This window comes from Acanthaster planci, linkage group LG01 (genome assembly GCF_054643075.1).
Source record: "Acanthaster planci isolate LZ-2023a linkage group LG01, COTS_SCS, whole genome shotgun sequence".
Lineage (NCBI taxonomy): Eukaryota > Metazoa > Echinodermata > Asteroidea > Valvatida > Acanthasteridae > Acanthaster > Acanthaster planci.
This window is the reverse complement of record NC_141777.1, coordinates 8,913,375-8,933,203: the sequence shown is the minus strand read 5'-3', so window position 1 is coordinate 8,933,203 and position 19,829 is coordinate 8,913,375. Positions and strand designations below refer to the sequence as shown.

At 41.6% G+C, this 19,829-nt stretch overlaps 1 protein-coding gene across 21 annotated transcripts in view; it reads left to right on the top strand.

The window, feature by feature from the left end:
• The window catches only part of plcb4 (phospholipase C beta 4), a 131,944-nt gene that overhangs the window by 67,375 nt on the left and 44,740 nt on the right, over window positions 1–19,829 (top strand). For all 21 annotated transcript variants that reach the window (XR_015427495.1, XM_087144947.1, XM_087144942.1 and 18 more), the window contains exons 5-10: window positions 10,998–11,147; window positions 14,427–14,506; window positions 15,751–15,886; window positions 17,008–17,108; window positions 18,345–18,511; window positions 19,463–19,673. Coding sequence is in view for 20 of the 21 variants with exons in the window: in XM_087144947.1 (XP_087001073.1) it covers window positions 10,998–11,147; window positions 14,427–14,506; window positions 15,751–15,886; window positions 17,008–17,108; window positions 18,345–18,511; window positions 19,463–19,673 (845 nt within the window). In the remaining variant the exon portion in view is untranslated. The remainder of the gene's footprint in view (window positions 1–10,997; window positions 11,148–14,426; window positions 14,507–15,750; window positions 15,887–17,007; window positions 17,109–18,344; window positions 18,512–19,462; window positions 19,674–19,829) is intronic.

Sequence of the window (19,829 nt, the reverse complement as noted above, 5' to 3'; positions counted from 1 at the left end):
TCCCGAGAGCATCGTACAAGAATTGAGATGCCTGAGAAATTTGCCTCACAATCCACATTTACTCCTTTAGTGTTAAAGAGGGGAATGCATTTACATTGTACGTTCATTGTCGAGTAATGCAGTAGAATTTGTTTTAATCCTTTCAATCAGGATTGAGCTTCGTTGATTGATTTGTCAATTATTCTTCTTTCCTTTTTTTTACCAGCAGCCTTTTGTTAGTTGTGTGGCAAAAAAACCGAATGCAACACGGCAAATGAAAGGTTAATGTTTGCAAGTTTGTGTCGTTTCAAAGTGAAGCTATCTGCGGAATGTATAAAAACAGTTTATCCAGCGATTCAAGAGGAAGATGTCCTGGAGCTCGTATGTTTGCCTGTATGTGTCATTGCAGTAACACACATTCCTGTGTTGCAGTCATGGTACATGTGGCACATGCATGCACTGGATAGTCATTTGTCCAAAATATTGTGGGAACATGCCAAAGTCCTTTCAATCGGGTCCCTCTTTTTTTCCTAACATGAACAATCTTTGGCACAGGTGGTGCCAGCCAGGAGAGATGAAATAACAAGTAGACTTAGTTATTGCTGGTACATGTACATGTACTATGAACAGATAACACATTTGGTACCTAACCTCAAGAGATGTCAGTCGCATTTCTGTTGACTAGTGATGTGTGTCTAAATAACATATTAGAAGAGAAACTTGCCTTGGTTGGTTGCTGTTTTCTGTTCAGTTTTATTTTCAACTGGAAATCATTGTAATTTTGTCATTTTCAACACACCATTCCTTGCGTTTTTAATTGTGCTGAGTTGTTTGCACCTGTGGATATCATCATTGTAAATTAAAGGACCGTGCTTACTGCATTACTGTGAAATATTGCTCAACACCAACAGTCTTATTTTGTCTTACTAGAAAATACTATATGTTCCCTTTATACCTTTGACTTATCCTGTCTCTCCAGGAATTGCCAGTGGTGGCAATTTCAATTTTATGTTTTAGAGAAGATCTGTGGATCACATGAAAAAATCCTTGGGGAAGAGAGATACACGTACAGGCACGTGCACCTGCAATTTTCATTCACACCATCTGGAATATGTCGCTGATGGTTGAAAATAACTATTTAAGGCTGGGGAGCAGAAATGAATAGCTTCCTGGAGTGGACACATACTATTACTTATACCTGTCAAGAAATGGCTAAAAATTGTATCGCAAAATGATGTGTTTAAGGTTGCACCTGGTTAAATTTCCGTAGGGTATAACATGCACGTACGGCTGAGGTACAGGACTCATCACTCGAGTGTTGGACATTTATTTGACTCGCCTGGCTGTGGCAAATTGCAGGAATCTTTGGCATTTGGGGGATTGTTTGGGACTGAAGTTTATTTTCATAGGGTAGCATTTTAGGGGGGATACATATAAATGGAACGGTTTGCAATCAGGATTATACTGGCATCAATATAATATCAAATCAGTGCTCTGAAATATGGGATTGCCAAGCTTTCGGTAACTGAGTAACTTCTTCAGGGCAAGCAGATACTGACTCGCCTGGCTGTGGCAAATTGCAGGAATCTTTGGGACTGACAAAATTTGATCAGGCAAGCTTTACTAAGCTGTCTCATGTTAGACAAATACCCTCTGAAAAATACAAGGGTGCTACGCAGCCCTTCCATATTATACTGGCTTCAGTCTGATTACTTCAACAGTTCAAGAACAGTGTGGGCAAGTTGAACTGCAAAGTCTGTAATTAACCTTTTTCTGTTTTCTGGTAAAAAGAATCTTAGTTGCTAAGTTGGCATTATTCTGTTGTGCCATTTTCCTGTCTTTTCCTCCAAATTGCACTTGATGTATTGATCGGAAATGTCAAAATGCGAGAAATTGGTGATATAATCAGGCTGCATGTAAACACACTGATCATGATTGGAACTTTCGCTACAAACGATTATCCATTAACAGTTGCTCATAACCACAGAATGCATTCCTCCGTTACACCTCTGCAAAACTGAGAAATGAATAAATCAATAAACCTCAGTCATTGATTCCTCACTTTAAAAATCAAGAACATAATGGTCCATGTACATGTACTTTGTACTCAAGCAGCATTTGTTCCTCCAAAGGACTTTGTGGCTGACATACTGTACATGTCCACGCACATGAACATTAACTTTAGGGTTAAATGCTAGTGCATGGCCGCAGTTGAAGGCAAGGTTTAATGAAATGCCGAGAGCCATTGACACAGATGCGGTCAGTTCAAGGCAGTGAGCCAGTGAGGTTTGTCGTTTAAATGCAAGGGCTTGGTTTGAGGCTGCATTGTTATTGGCTGCTGTTTCTGTAGCACGCTTTCAGCAGTATTTGTTCCATTAAAGGTGCCCATGAAACTCGATGCGTATTAATTTGACTTGTTGGAGGAGATTAGGGAACATAAATGAAGTATGTGTATTTTTCAGAGGGTATTTGTCTAACATGAGACAGCTTAGTAAAGCTTGCCTGATCAAATTTTGTCAGTCCCTTTTTTTTACCAGGTTTTGAGTGAAAATGCCTGTTTTTAACGAACCATCAGCCTTACGAATTTCAAAAAAGTCTCTTTTCTTTGCACAATATTTCTGTGCTGTTCGTACAATTTTATTTGTAAAGCTTTAGTGTTAGAATAATTAATCTACTATGATTTGTCCATACCAAGGGTTCTTTCCGAGACATTCAGAAGGCTTCTCCTAGTTTCAGCCTTGACTCTCTGTAGTGATATTTTTAGGATGCCTTTCGCTGACATCTACGTAGCCATCTATTTGCTGCGAGGCCAACTCTTTAGTGCCGAAGAGCTAGTGTCTTGGTAAAGTGTTTTGCTTATCAGTATAAAGTGTGGAACATTGGCGAGTGCCCACTTAAAATAGAAAAGCTTTTTCGGATAAATCACCTTGTTCCATAGAGGACTACCAATTAATGTTGTAAGGAAAGTCTAGAAATTATCAGCAACATTGTCTCCCTCGGGCCTGCTATGGGTGCAGAGATCAACCCGCCGAAAATCCAATTTGATAGGCTGTGTCTTGCAGCGTCTCTCCCACCATTGCTTGCTCGATATGAAAATGCGCTCGGCTAATCAGGCCGATTATTGGCAGAGCGTGCTCGGACCCACAGCAGAGCCGAGCCAAAGATAGCGCAAGATTGAAATAGATGGCAGGAGATAAAATTAGATTGAAACAGTTGGGGGGGGGGTTAAGTGTGGAGGGGCTCCAGAGCTATAACCACATAGAGCTACGCTAGCCGGGGATCCAGGAGACGAGAACTTAATTCTGTGAACCCGTCCCATTTATGTATCTGCACCTTTTAATAATGGAAAGAAGCTATCAGTTTTTTTTTTTAAGGGGTAGGTCTCTGAGGAACCTGTTTGGAGGATAATTCCTTCTAGGGACTCTCGGTGGACTTATGGTAGACGATTTCGCGCCGTAAATGGCACGATGCATCTTGTGCAAATGCAATTCCCCGTCCAGGGTTGAATTTCATTACCTAGTAGCTACATGAAGGAGAGTGTTTGAGAGACAGAATATTGCCTTTAGTCAGATTCGTGCTTCATAGCTTGATAATCGTAATCCAAAAGGAAATTAAGAACTCCAATTTTCATATTTAAAATGCAAGGCAATGCCAGTTACCCTGCATTTTCTCTCATGTGGGGGGTTAGAGATGTTTAAACAGTGGAGATGTGATGGCATGTCCGCAGGCCGGCCTTTTTTTTTGCGGGTTGGAAATTGGTTGGTGAATGCTAAAATTGAACATGTTACTGGTTCGAGGAATGGCGGTACACCAAATGCAGGTTGGCTGAGGTTTCTCGTTGGTGTGCAAGGATATTGGTGTTTGGGTTCTTATGGGAACCGGATTTCTATTTCACATTCATGTACATATATGTGTACTGTTGGGTTCTCATGGAACTGTGGCTACCGTAAACTTTCAAGCCAGACATAAATCATATTTCTGCCAGGAGGAGATTCAGGTTAGTGTGGTGGTTCTTTCCAGGGCTGGGCCATGCTTTTGTTTGATGTAAATAAAGCATCCGTGTTTGTTTGTACAACATTCCACATGAAAGTCACAGAATTTTCACGTGATGCAAAAACAGTACTTTACAGGAAGCTGAGAAAAACGTGTCTGCTAAGGCCAAGGTTAGGGGGAACAGATGTTGGTAGCATAAAACACTCTTTGTCACTAAAATCCACCAAGTCTAGAAGTGACATGAACTTAATAATGTCACCATAAATTTGTTCATTGCAGTAATCACAGCAAGTTGTACCAAAATCGTTTTACTGTCTCAATTTCCGTGCTATTGAGGCCTTAAACCCCTTAATTACTGTACTGGAAGAGACCAGTGTATTCATATACGAGGCTCTTCAGGTCAAGGAAGCGTACCATCTGGAGACTGTAATTAATATTACATCATGGTGTTGTTTATGGAGTTCCTAACATTGTCAGTATCAAAGTGAGATGCTATTCAGTGTAGTACGGCCCAGCTGTTACATGACTGCTGGCTGGCCTGTGCCAACCAGTGTCCCGCGCCGCTGTTACAATTGACCATTTGACCTTAAGAAGTCATTGCGCGCAAATACGATGGTACCTGATGTCAACCCCAAGGTATCTTTTCGTCACCATCGTACCGGCCGGCTTAGCATATATAGCTGTCAAATTAAGGCCCGTTCTCAAAATTAGATTTTTGATCCGGGCATCGGGAATGCTTGGCCGGGTGTGTTTGTAGGCTAGACGGGCTTTGCACATTAATTGCTTTCCGAGCCGTAAGCCGGAGGGAGGGACCTTTTTTCCCCTTTTCCCTTTTTTTTTTTCTTGTGGGCTTTCTTGCTCCCACCTGTCATATAAGATCTGGATAATGAATGTTTATGCTGATGAGCATTCCCCAATAATCCTCTTGTCACTTGGAAAGTGTAGTGGTTGGGACGTTCGACAGTACAGATGTGGCGTCAAATGGGAGGGAAAGAGAAAAAGACTCGTCTCCCTCAGAACAACTCAAGGAGATACGCTCATCTATGAAATGTTTACAGCACGGACCGGTAGTTATTAGAATTACGAGTCGGCAATTACATACAAATGTCATAAAGATATTGTTGAAATTGGATTTCAAACGTACAGCCCACAAAGGGACACCAAGATTAAGAATGTGCAAAAGTTTGGACCCAAAAAACCCCCCCACCTTAATTTTTGAAAACCTGGATTGTTTTTCTGATAATTTTCTGTAAACTGCGTGGGATTCAATTGGATGTAACGAATGCAGCTGTCAAACTGCATACATTGGTAATGCATTGTGGGTGCAGAAGAACTGCAGGAACCTTAACCAGTGACTGGCTGGCTGTGTGTGTGTTTTTACTGAACGTTTTTGTACTGACAAACGCCAAATTTTGGACGTACATGTGGTTGCAGTTGAAGACCACGCCAAGTCACTTGCGGGGTCTTGTCCTAGACATCCTCTTCCCGGGAAACCTATTCCCCCCCCCGCCATGTTGTCTTGTGAATAAATAACACGGCTGTCTTGATGAAGGCAAAGATCTTTGTCATGCTGGTCCAAAACAACAAGCACCCTGGGGAGGGAAATGGTTGTTGGACTATAACTCAGTTGTCCAAGGCAACCAGATATGTACTAAGCAAATAAGGCAATAAGTGCAAAGTTTGCCCAGTAATATGCCTAACAGGAAGAGACGAGCTGTACTTAAAGTTAGACCGTCTTTTAGCATTAGGCTAAAAAATATTGGAAGGAATTAAACATTTTTTGTGAGACTGTATTTTGTATGCATACATGTACATTCTTCATGGTCTTGATGGTGTTTATGTGACATAGATTATTTGTACATATATGGCTGGACTTATTTTGGTTGGAATTAATTGATCATCATGTACTGAAACTTTGTAAAAGCAGAGTGAGCTACCTCTTGGAATTGTCACAGGCATTTGCCTAAGGACACCCTTTTTATATTTTGTGGTTCTCGTATCTTTTTCTGACGGAAGGAGGGTGGATCGGTCGGGAAAAACAAATCCTTGAAAAAAAAGAAAACCAAAAACATGCTGCTGCCATACAGATGACATGAATAAACCATGCAAAGTGCACCATGTATACTTATCACCTCGTTGGAGCCAGTGTCAAGACATCGTATGGTGTTCATGTGTGCACTGTGTATGTACATGTACATATTGCATGCAGTTCTGTTTTTCCATCGCGCTCCGTACATGAAGTACATTGGGTGCGGTATGGTACTGCTCGGTCTGGTAGTGGTGCAGTACTGTAGATTTTGACTGTTGCTACGTTGATGTTTGGGCGGAATCTATTTTTTCAGCGCTGTTTTTGTATAGGTCATCACAACCTACTTTTTTTAATAGGCAAGGTCCTTTCTGCAGGGTCGGTGGAAAAGAAGGCTTGTTTTTTTCGAGGTCGGAATCCAAAAATAGGGTTGGTCGGAAATGAGAACCATAGAATTTAAATAGGGGGCCCTTATGCAGATGGTGGATCTATAGACACAAATTTTCTCAATGATAAGGTTCTGGCTTTTGGTGTCATATTTGATATCATATTCATCAGCCATTTACAAAGTTCAATTGAGTTTCAAGGTAGTTAGAAAAGTGCCTAACATTTGACAGTAATTTGGATTTGTTCGGCTGCCTTCTGCACGTCTGTGTTCCAGTTCTTATTGAAATGAATACAAATACTCCCAAGAATTGTGAGCGATTGTTTTTCACACTCCTTTTCACTTACAAAACATGCAAGATTAATGGACAATTTTGTAATTTTTGGTTCAACCGTGATGAATTTTCCCCCACTTTTCAGGGTGAGTTGACATTTCAAATCTTACCAAAATGAGAGAAGGCATGAATTTAAGGATAATGTTAGCATTAAAATTAAATTAATGAAATTGAAAAAAAAATCTGATGCCTCTTGATCCATCTGCTCGGCAGAGTTTGTCGTCATCTCCGAAGGCATGTCTCAAATCTGGTCTTGAAATCAGCCACTTGGGATAGTTGATGTCAAGGCCAATTTACTCCTCCAAGCTAGTTGCTGGAGGAAACCCTCCTCTCTCACTGCAGATAGTTTACTGCTCTGCTGCTAATCACATTTACTTGCATCTTTCCTCGGCCCTGCTCTGTCGTCTTGTGGTTTTGCCCTCTCACACTGAGCCCGGGGAGTGGATGGAAACTGAAGCCAGAATTGCTCTCCGGAATCAGGATTGAGCTTTGGCAGGAGCCTTCCCGAAACAGACACAGAAATAGCTGGCATGGTTCTTGTACAAAGTTTTTTGGTCCTAAGTAGTATTTTCATATAATGATAATGGAATTGCACCTTGACTGGTTTCTGGATGAGTGCGCTCTCCATATCTATATTATTATTATACTAAGTAGTATTTTCATATAATAATAATGGAATTGCACCTTGACTGGTTTCTGGATAAGTGCGCTCTCCATATCTATATTATTATACTAAGTAGTATTTTCATATAATAATAATGGAATTGCACCTTGACTGGTTTCTGGATAAGTGCGCTCTCCATATCTATATTATTATTATTCCACTCTTGATGATTTGGTCTTAGTTGTAAGCAGTGTTTATCGACAAAATGTGTTTTTTCTTTACGTTGACATGACCTATATCAGAAATTATATTCAGAAAGGTTTGTCCTTCATTTGTGAATTTGTAGATTCACCAACATAAAAAGAAAATAAGGAAAATGCACTTGCTTAAATATTAATCATCTGTAAAAATGTAAATGTTATGCTTATTTCCTAGCTTTCAGTTAAGCATGGCCAATGTTTCCAATCCCTGAGGAGGAGGAATTTCTGCCTTGAATGGGAAAAACTTGAGGATTGCCTTGATAGATATACATGTACCTGTACCCTCTCTGTGAATCGCACATGTGTCAACCTGCTTGATTGAGCCTCTTGAAGGATTGTGGAGGTTGACTGGATCCGACAAAATGAGGCTTAAGTCCATTTTGTCAGAAACGTTGTTTTGGTTTGCATGGAAAGATCAAACAGCGCCCTTCGTTCTGTTGTATCACTAAGCTTGGCAACCTAATGAAAATGGACATTGTGTGGGTGAAAACCGATGAGGGTTCCTATTGATCTATATTGTGCTGGATGTTTTAAAGACCTTTAACTCAGAATTGGCTCAGGTGACTTGCGACTCATTTTGTTCAGTAGAGTTACATGTGTATAAACCCAACTGAACCAAATGTGGTTACCTGCATTTTAATCACAGGGCTCCCGTCATTTTGATTGCCTTATATAATGTTGACTGGCAACCTCCCTACACTGCATCGGGCACATCAGCATTGTTGGAAACAGCCAGCTCTTGCTTTTGCTTTTCCGTGAGCTTTCTTTTGAAAATGTCAGGTGGTAATTACCTTTCACTCAAATGAAAAGTCAGCTGGGAGGGGGGGACTTATTAAATTAATTACCGGTAGCAGGGGCTCGGTCTCAATGTTGGCTGAGACGTGCTCCATCATAGTGAAGTGGGGGAGACCCAGAAAGTGGCCGGAGACCTTGAGATTCAAAATGTCAACCCCCTCGATAACTCAGTTTGTAGCACGTAATGTATCCCCGCCATAACCCCCCCCACAGGCAGAGATATCGATGAGCTACAGTTATCGCCCACTCAGTCGCCAAACTGTTGTATACCTAGCAAAATATCAACCTGTGTTATGTTACACAACAGTTGGGAACCAGAAGAAATATTTTGAATGAACATTTGCAACCAATCTGCGGGTTTTTATGTAGGGAAATGTGAGCAGGTCTTTTGTAACATGCATGTGATGCTTGGCCAATTAAACATAAAACGGAAGCAAATTGTAAATATCTGTCCACAAGTTTAATCGTAACCCCCATGTCCCTGGTGTGTGGCACTTCTGCACGGAGATACATGTACAGGGTGCCCCAGAAACCAAACCCTGCTTGTCCTGGTTGAAAGTGACAACAAAAGGTCATGTTAATAAGGGAAGATTGCCTTTTGTCACTTTCAAGTTATGCAATAATCTGGTTTAAATGTGTTGACTTGCCCCAAGGTAGGCCAGTGCAGTGTTGAAAAGTGTTCGAAGCAGGACTGCAAGTCTGCAACATGGTGCAACTTACCAAAGAGCAAAGAGTGTTTGTCGTGACGAAATTTCTTGAAAACCAGAGCTTTCAAGCCTCCCAAGCACGTTGCTGCAGTTCAACAGCAACTTGTCGAACAGCCAAGGGGAACCAGTTACAGGAGGAATGGACTTGGACACGCGGACGGTGTCGGTGCCTAATTAATTGTGAATTACGTAATGTGTAAATATTTGGTGTGCCCCTGATATCTTATCCAGGACAATCATGACAGAGGACAACCTCATTCACTGGTTTATCCAAAGTGTTACAACTGAGTTCGGATGCCCCATTTTCAAGACAATGGTGCTCAGTAATGCATGACAGGAGGGATACCATCAAAGTAGAAAGAATACTGCTTCTTCTTTTCGGAGATCCTTATACGTTATAATCATATCTCATGGTTTGGGCATATAAACTCCTTTCCTCAGGGTTTGTTTTTTTCTGGGACACCCTGTATATCGGTTTGTTGCCATTGGTATTTTCAGTGCAATGCCATGCAAAGGTTGCGACAGATGGGACAGAGGTTCCTTTTCTGATTGAATGTTACGTCACTGTGTTGTAGCTTAAAACTACAAGACTGTTCACAAGGCCAGTCTACAAGACCAGTCACATTTAAGAGGGTGAAAAATGACTGAAGGAATGCTTTTGGTGCATTTCATTTGAGTAGCTTGTGGCTTGAATTCAGACTGGAGGTCTTGTGGTGGTCTTGTGGTAGTCTCTCGGGCACATGACCACAGCACTGCATGGAAGTTCACTGAAACAATTGCCACATTAAGCAAACATGTACATGTACTGTACATTACCATCCTAAACTGAAAATGAAATCTCATTTTTTCTTGTTCTACATGTACTTTGCTGCAGCTTGAAATTAGAATTATTTGACAAGTGGTTGGAGCCAAGTAATTCGGACGTGGCTTTGTTTTTTGAAAGAATGTCTTCGGCATTATACATCATTGCCTTTATTTAGTGCTGAAAGTATAAATGCAGTGTTTTGGTGAATGACAAATATTTATGTATTCAAAATTAAAAAAAAAATTATGTCATATCAAATAAATAATTTGAGTCTGTGGGCTTGATAAGAACTGATGGGTTTTAAGTCTTTTTTGAGGAAATAAAATTGTGGATGGGCCGCAGATTTCAAGTGTGGTTTTCCTCTATTCCATGGAATTTTTTATTTTTTTTTTTTGAGGAAGAACATTTTTGTTTTTATTTGTTCTGCACGGTCCCTGTTCACGAAAGTTGACTTGTCCTTTGTACCTCCCAATTACTAGGAGCGGTTTGTCCATGGGCGTCAGCTGTCCCTTAGCAGTAGATTTCCGGCCGGTTTTTATTGTTTTCCCACAGAAGTGGAAAGCGCGCATCTGTCTCTCGAGGAAATGAATCCTGGGTTCTCATTTGTTGCCCAGACAACAGCCAGCTGCCACGATTGAGTCTGGCGGTGTGCATTAGATGTCGCTGTCCGATGATGAATGCCATTTCGACGCAAATTATCCTATCATGAAAATGCTTTACATCAGTCTTAATGTTAAAGGATATCCGACTCTCTGTGAAATTTTTGGTGAAAGGGCAATTTCTTTTAAGGCACCCAGCAGGAGAAATTCTCCTCTTGCTCTGATGATTCAAGATTTTTGTATAAAGTGTTGAAAAATCATGCTAGCAATCCTTTGATTTTTGGGTTAAGACTCTGAAAGATTGTAGGAGTTTCAGCCCAGTCACTTTTAGCCCCTGAAGGCTTTTCAGTAGTGCAAATACTGTGTTATCAGGTTTCTGCAAAGTGGCAGATTCAGAAAAAAAAATTTCAGGTTACATTCTACTAAGTTTTCACTTTCACCAGCACTTTCCCAAGGTGTGATATACTTTGATAAGCTTGGAGGTCCATCTTACATTTGTGTCTTCTGCAGGAGGCAAGTTACCTGAGCAAAGTGGGGCCCATCTTGGACCCCTACGCCAAGGGAAACGTGGAGGACCGGACCATCACGGTGTGCAGCGGGTTGGACCTGGTCAACATCAACTACATGCACATGGTGGCCTCCACATCCGAACTGGCTCAGGTAGGTGGCGTCAGGACTTTCCTCAGTCCTGCATATGAGACTGATTCGCTCTCTCAATCTGCAGATTACACGTACATGTACATGGCCTTATAAAATAAGGGTTTCTCCTGTGATACCATCTCATCACACCTCAGTGCATTTACGGCCACAACAGGTCCTGGGATGGAAATGCCAGGAGGTCATACTTTCATCTAGGCTCTTGAAGAAAATACAAGCAGTCACAGTAGAGTGACTTAAAGCCTTTTCACACCAGATAAATATCAGGGTTGATGCAGGGTGGAAAACTGGCGACGATTCACACTTTGCGCCGTTGAAAATGTTCAACCGCGCACCAATTCTTCCTCAACCCTGAGATGGACTTAAATCCTTGGTTGAACTCAACCCTGCTCTGGACCAGGGTTGAGATTTTCAACCCGACTTGTACATTGTTATGCTTATTTCCTGGTTGAACTTCTTCCGAGAAGCTTGGTTTGCACAGAACAAGTGTGAAGCAGTGCCGGGTTTACCATGGAGTTGAAAATATTTGAACATATGTTGAAAATACAAAGATGTAAATAGTAATCAGACCAAACTTTTCAGTGAATGGCAGTGTGGATTCTTGACAGCAGAAGCTGGAATAGATGCCCGCCAGGTGTTAAATAGGAAGACCTTCACACGTCTGCATGGGCAAAATCTTGAGCCATGTTACTGGTCCATGATTAAAAATGGGGGCTCTGTGGGTGAGGGATACCTCTTACTGATTGCTGGCTGACTCCATCAAAGTGTAAATCTCTAAGGGACATGGAGCCGAGTCCACTTTTTATACCTTGAACCTGATCAAATTACACGTGCCTCTGACTGACTTTAATCGAGACGTCATGAGCGGGTACAGTGTAGATTAAAGGCCTGTTTACTTTGCCACAAGGTGATGTTCACACACCTCAACGTGGCCACACCAGAATTACTTTAGCTGTAGTTGGAAATAACCTGTGAGCCTATGGGAAATGGAAATAAGCCTTACATTATGGCTTTCACACACCAGATTTGTAATATCAGGATTTTTTCATCAGGTGTAAGAAGAAACCCAAAACAGAAGCTCAAACAGAAACAGAAAAAAGGCAGAAGCAAAATCCTCAGCTGAAAGACATTTGAACAAGAAGATGTTGCACACTGTAAAGGTCACTTTTTGCCTGAAGTCAGATGGTTCCTAAATTGTCTCCTCCAAAAATTGTATCACATTAGGTCTCCGGCATTTTCAAGCTTCAAACTCGCTCTCTGTCTTTTTTTAATCCCTCCGGAGTCCGAACATGAAATCTTTCTCAAAACCAAAAGCAGATTGAATGTTAACATCCTGGAGAGAGGGAGAGACTTGTCATTTTCCTCCCCTCCCTTCCCCCCCCCCCGGAAGTGGGAAATTGTCTTTGGAGGGGTTGCATGAAAGCTATACGTCGTTAAGGTATGAAATATGGGGCAGGCCTTTTCCAGTTAACAAAGCAAAAAATAAAAGTGCCTCTGGGCATGAATTGCTGCCTGATCAAAGGGAAGGTTTAAAAAACATGTGAAAACAAAACAACACAAAAAGCGTGCGCTTATAGTGAAGTACTTGTGATGTGATAAGACATTTTCCCAAGAAATAGTCGGCAGTTAGTTGTACATTTTTTGAGTGCTTATTTTGAAAATCTGGAAAGGTTTTTATTCTGGGTCTTTGATGGAAGAGGGATCTTTTTGAAATATACACTTATAGAGCTTTTGCACGGCAGCCATCTTCCCGATCAGTGCTTTTGTTATGGGGGATATGCGCAAAAGGTCTACCCATGTGTATCTTTGCAGAACAAAACACTGACCGGGAAGATGGCTGCCATAGATAAGCTCTATATGCTTGATATACCTTGAACAAGGATGTACATGTGATCCTACTATATTCTTTTTGGATCTCAGTTTTTGTTTGTCGTTTTGTTGTTTTTGACGTACAAATTTTAAGCCAATACAGATATTTGAATTTCCTGTGTACCTGGCACTTCTGGCAAAAATGTCAGGGCCCTCTTTCCATTTCAGCGTGAAGATACGTACATGTTATTTTCAGTGAAGTTAGCCACCACTGATTTTCCTGGTTGTTCTTTTTCAATCTTCTCATGTACACAGTTAATTTGCAACTTCTGTACAAGTGTTTGATTTGCTATTCTTAGAATCTCTGCCAAATTTTCTTTCAGTGGCCAAAATGTGTTTTTCTGATTTAGCCAGAACAGCACGCTTGTACAATGGCTTGATTACTGACTAATGGTAAGGCGTATAGATATTACAAAAAACAAATAGAACGACCAAATTAAAGAGATAATGCCTACAGAGGCAGTTGGCAATGTTTGCATATTCCAGGCATTATGCAGCCTGCATGCCCTAAACCATGGCAATAGGGATTGAGGCATCCACTGAAACAACAGCTCTGCCTGAGTGATGCACTAGCCCAGGAAAAAAAAAATTCCTGCACCCAAAATGATTTCAATGACATCACATAGCAACCGGCTCTAAGTGCATAGCGACCGGTTGGAGGGTCGTGTAGCCTGTTCTGTGATGTCATATAGTCCCTGGCTTGCTGCTGTAAGAGGCCTGCCGGTGGGACATGTACAAGAATGCACTGATGTACATGCAGTTCATGTTCATGATTTGTCTTTACCGAGTAATGATATCCATGTACAGCAGAGATGAGTGCATGTTTCTGGAGTGGTTTATGATTGTACATGTACATGTAGTGTTGAAAAAAAATTATGAGAGGAATTTTGAAAATGGTTTGGGTGGTGTCACTGAAAATGATTAAACCTACATGTATTTTGCTCTTTGGGAAATTCGTCACAGTTTCCCCCCCGCCAAGTCGTTCTTTTATTTAACCTTCATTGGGCTTTCTTTGTGGCTAGAAACATTTAAAGAGCTTGTTTGGCTGTGTGGCCTAGATGTAAAACAGTTTTGCAGTTGTCCATTTGTTGGCCAGAGTGAACTCTGTTCTTGTGGATAAAATGTTGAAAAATGAAATTTTTCCTGCTCGTGCCAATGATGTAATTACCACCTTCAAAAACCATCCCTATACCTGGCTCAGGGAGCAAGACCAAGATGGATGAAGGCCTGATAAACTCACTGCCATACTTGAAATGCCAGTGCTCATCCTTCCCCTGACCCCCACCGTGGCCTCACCTTGACACCCTCGGTATTGAATCTCATCGACTTCCTCCTCTCCCATTCCCATCTGGTTGTAATGGGTTTTAATGGATTTCCTTTTTTTTCCCCCCCATATATATCATCTCCATGCAGGAGTGGTTTGATGGTCTCCTGAAGATCACGCACAACTTCAAGGCCAACAATGTGTGCCCAATGACGAGTCTAATGAAGCAGTAAGTTACAGCTGGCTGCAGCGCTGTCTGAGACTGACGTGGCCAAAGACTTACCAGAATCAATAGCCATCGACTCATGAATCTTTCATGAGTTCTCTGCACCCTTTTCAAAAAAGATCACCCGTCCCCAGGCTCTGTGGGGATTTGGCAGATCATTTTAACACGGCGTTCTTTGGTGTTCTTTGTGTTCCCTAACAAAATTGTTTGAAAGAGAATTATGAATGTGGGAGATGCATATTCAGGAAGTGTTATTTCACTTTTTATCCTGTGTTTTTAGAGACCCTTTAACTACCTTTACTTTTCTCTGAACTTATTTGTGCATGTGTGTGAAAAGGTGTTTTTCAGCACTCATGACATCATGGCAATGCAATTTGACACCTGCAGTAATATGTCGGACACTACTTTCCCCCGTCATTTCATGTGATGAAACTGTTTCCAAATGTTTTTGACCAGCGCTAACAGTATTTCGATGTACACATGAAGTGATTTTTTTGGCAATCAGGTTTGATTACACGTGACAAAAGAATATGGCTCTGACTGTAGTAACTCTAGACTTGCCCATATATTAGATAGATATCACTCAGGAGAAGTGAAGATCAGTTCATCATTGTAAACTGTTATCCAACCCCGACAAAATGAGTCTCACGTCACCAGCACCATTTCTGAGTGAAAAGTAGCAGCTTGCCCTATGTAAATTGATTGGGAGCCATCAATATTTTTCATCAACGTAATGTCTGTTTTCATCAGAATGCCCAAACTGAGTGATGCATCAAAAACAAAGGCCTCAGTGCGCTCTTTTGAACGAAAAGTAAAACAAGATTTTTTAAAAATAGTGGCCTGAGGGCTTTCTGTGTTGGATCCGGTTGCCAACGTGCATAAAGTTTGCCGGAAGGCCTAAAGGGAACTGACTCATAAAGCACACACCCTCAGTTAGGAAGAAGCATACGGTACATCCAAGTAACAATATCCTTATGCAACCCTCAGCATACAATGGCGGCATGAATTGAAGGGGGGGTTGGGAGAATCTGATCATTGAACAACCCGAGCATGAGATTTTCCCACAGGAACGTGAAGTGTAGGAGTTCATTGCCTCGGCGCAGTCGATAACTCCGGCAACTCTAGACTGGGAGAGCTGACGGAGGAGTTCTTTGTTCCCCCCCCCCACATCTCCTGTGTCACTCACCCACTATTTTCTCTTTCCTCGTCTTTCATGTTTGTCATTGACTTTTTTTGTTTGTTGACAGTTGGATGAAGATTTGCATTCAGGTAAATCCGAGTGGCAATATACCGGTGCGCAACCTCACCAGGACCTTCGCCTCAGGCAAGACGGAGAAGATCGTCTTCAAGTCTCTGGAGGAACTTGGGCTCCCCTCAGGAAAGGTTAGATATCAGGGTAGGATGGGTGGGGTTGGGGGTGGAGTTGGGCTGTAGGGCTGGGGTTTGGAAGGAGTCCCAACAAGCCCGATCAGATTTTTTTGGTGTAATTTGTTTCTCAAAAGTATGATCTTAGGTATTTTTTAGGCTGACTTCAAAACAAGTTTGTTGCACCAATTAATCAGGTAAAATTTCATCATGAAACTTTTGTTTCAAGTTCTTAAAAGTGATTGTTGTTGCAGTTCGATGACCTGAGTGCCCCTCCCCCCTCACCAAAACACAACAAAACATACGAAACCAAACACCAAAAAAAACCAGGCACTTTATATTACATTAAGTATTAAGATCAGTTAAATTCTAACAGTTTTCATGTTTTAATTTTTCTTGAATATTGTTGGATTGTTTTGAGGATATTAAGACATTTCTAGTAAGAAATTATGAATGAGCCGGATCCTGCTACCACAGGAATAAGTTACAGCACGGTGTACCACTGGTTGCTCAGAGCAGTCTTTATACATGTATGCCAACATCTGGCTCACAAATGATGTTCTCTTTGCATAGGCCAATGTCTTTTCTGGGCAAGTTGTGGAACTGTTGTGCGCGAACAATGATTCAATCGCCTCAACAGGGTTTCCAAGTGCATTTTTGCGTGTTTGCAATAAACCACCATGGAGAGTACATGTAGATGATCTTGTTTAGGACAGCGCTTGTAAGATTGCGACCATGGGGTTGAAAAGTGGCCCCTTCAGTGCAGAGGCAGGGCGCAACGTACTGTCACGTGACTCCACTTCCGGTGGATATTTTACTGCCTAACTAACCCTAAAAGAGTATGGGGAGTGGCAAAATGGCAGGCATGCAAAATGTCATCACTCATCAATGTTGAAGGTTAATAGACAACTGAAATATCAACTGGCCTGTGCACCGATGACGTCACACTTTACGTGTGCACTTTCATGAACCCAGCGGAGCTAACAGGCCACTGAGCTCCACTGCTTTCCCGTGGAGCTCAGTGGCCTGTTTCACTCCACTGGCTTCAGGAAAGTGCACATGTAAAGTGTGACGTCATCTTTGCGCAGGCCAGTAGTACAGCTACTTTCACTTTATGCGTGATTTTTTTTGTTTTCCAGAATGATGAGATAGATCCTCAGACATTCCCTTTTAGCAAATTCTATGATCTCTACCACAAGATATGCCCCAGGACAGACATAGAAGATCTCTTCAAACAGATGTAAGTTTTCCAGAGATTGTTGCAACAAATAGCATCATTCTGTGGCTAATAGAGCAGTGCGCTCCATTTGTAAGCACTCATAGGGGGAGATAGTGAGATGAGTTTTGATCATTGTTGCTTTAATTTCCAGATGCTTACGTCCAGTTGTGCCCATTCCAATGAAAATTGGGCATGTTTATTCCGTGCATTATGCACTTGAAACTACATGTACATGCTTAGAAGGATTTCATCTGTGATTTCAATATTAAAGTGGCCATCCTCTAGTCTCACCAGCTTTTTCCGTCGCTGATTGTCTTGCAACGGGCGTAGGTCCAAAGTTAAGGGAGTAGGGCTTGTTGATGCCACTGACAGGTTCTTTCCATGGTCATGAAAGGGAGGAAATAGAAAAACAATGAAATGCTTAATCGTGGGTGACAAAGCTCATTCGTCATGATTTGAGCTGAAATCTGTCTGTCACTTTTAAGCGTCTGGTTGGCAAAATGTCCGTTTAAAATCATGTTTTGCCCGTCCGAAAAGATGGGTGGATGGGTCCTTAGATGAGGCCCGGGTGCATAGGCATCAGTCTCCTCGTTGAAGGAGAAGAAATTGCATGGTCATATTTTCAAACACAACCTCCAACCAGACCCACCAACTTTGTCCAGAAACGTGTTCTTCAAACCAACCTGGATGTGACCATGAAAGCAAATCTGTGGTTATGTGTCCCATTCACAAACTAACCTAAATTTTTCCTGAAAATGGCGTCTTGCAGCTGAGATGCACGTATCAGGTATTAAGTGAACAGTCACATCAGAGGCTGGCTTTTGCTTCCGATTTGAGCGGAGAAAGTGAAGGCTAATTTGATGGCAGCGTTGTTGACACGGACTGCTTCTTTTAATGCATGAGAGGAATGCAAACACAAGTATTTCAGTTGATGTTATGCAGATCCACAGGAAATCTGTCTTTGGAATTCATCTCTCTTGTGGTAACATGGCTTGGGACTTAGGCAGGAAGAATGATAAATAATTCCAGGCATGTAACCTCACTTCTGAGTCGGATTAGAGCACTGTGTTCTCTTGTTTGCATTTTGCTCTGCCCGAGTTGCTTCCAAATTTTGTTCACTAGTTGGAAAAGACATTAACTGCAAATAGTATACTGACCCCTGCAGCAGATAGATTTCTCCCAACAAGGGTTGTGACATTTCAACATTTCATAATTTAACCAACTTTAAAGAAACATTCTTCTGGGACCCCTTCACAGAAGCAAAAGCAGCCAAGAGGGCCTGACGGTCAGCGAACTCATCGAATTCCACAACGACAAGCAGCGAGACCCCCGGCTCAACGAAATCCTCTTCCCATTTTATGACCGCGAGCGCATCCTCAAGATCATCCAGACCTACGAGAAGGACCCAGAGTTTGTCAAGAGAGGTAGTTTGGGACCTTAGGATGGACCTTCTTCACAAGATGACCATTTTGGATCTCGCTCCCTGAATCCACTTTATTTATTGAACACTCTGAGAAGGACAGTACATGTAGCTTGACTTGTTATAATTGCAGATACAGCCTTTCTTTGAGAAAATATTTTTCACTTGGACAATAAAGGTGACATGACTTTTTATTCATAGCTTTTAACTACCCATCCATACACAAGGACGATATTCTACAATTCGCCCCATTGCATCATGTTGGTCCACACAAATTTTACAGCGATTTCCTCACTTTCAATTCAAGATGGCCAACTGGTGAATAAGGCCAAGGAAGTCAATTTGGCCATATTTTTTGGGAAAAGTACTGAAACTGCCTGAGTCACTCGTCCAATGTTTGAATGACGTCTGGGTTTGATGGATTTTGGGAATTGCTTAATTACGGAGACGCACCATGCTAAAGTGTTCAAGATTACGTGTGTTTATTATGTAACTACATGTATACAAATGCTCGCCCATTTTCTGTGATTGCCAAAGTTGTCACTAGTTTTGAAAATTAAAACTAAAATCTGTTCAAATGTGATCAAGTCAGCGGACGAGACGATATATTTATCTCCATGTGTCTCGTATATATTGACCTTGGATCACATCACAGAAAACAGTCAGTGATGACCTTTCTGTCATCTTGAAATAACCATGTGATGTAAGATTGTGTTCTCAGTCTGATTAAGCGAAGTCCTGTTAACCCCTGGATTGTATTCCTGCCATTTGTGTGCTCAGGAGTGTACTCATGTTATCGTGAGAAACATACTCAAATGCAGCCTTGAAGTCTGGTCTACAAAGTGTACTCTGTCCAGTTGTTTCTGTGTATTATTGATTAAAATAAGCATTGGGGTAGAAAAGATCAAAATATTATTGTTGTTTGAGGTAATTGATCATCCTTTTTTGTCATCAGAGCAACTTAGTGTAGACGGCTTGTGCCGATACCTTATGTCCGACGAGAATGCGCCTGTGTTCCTGGATCGTCTAACCCTGTACCAAGACATGGACCAGCCCCTGTCCCATTACTTCATCAATTCATCCCACAACACGTACCTGACTGGCAGGCAGTTTGGTGGCAAGTCCTCGGTTGAGATGTATCGGCAAGTGCTGCTGGCCGGTTGCAGGTAGGTTGATAAAGAATGATGTTGGGGTGGGGAGGGGTAGGCAGATTGGAAGTGTGGCAGTAAGTCTTCTTTTGAGATTAATCCACCAACATATCGTGAGTGTAGAAAAATTGGGAATATTGCTTAAGTCAAATATCAGATACAAAAAATTGTATC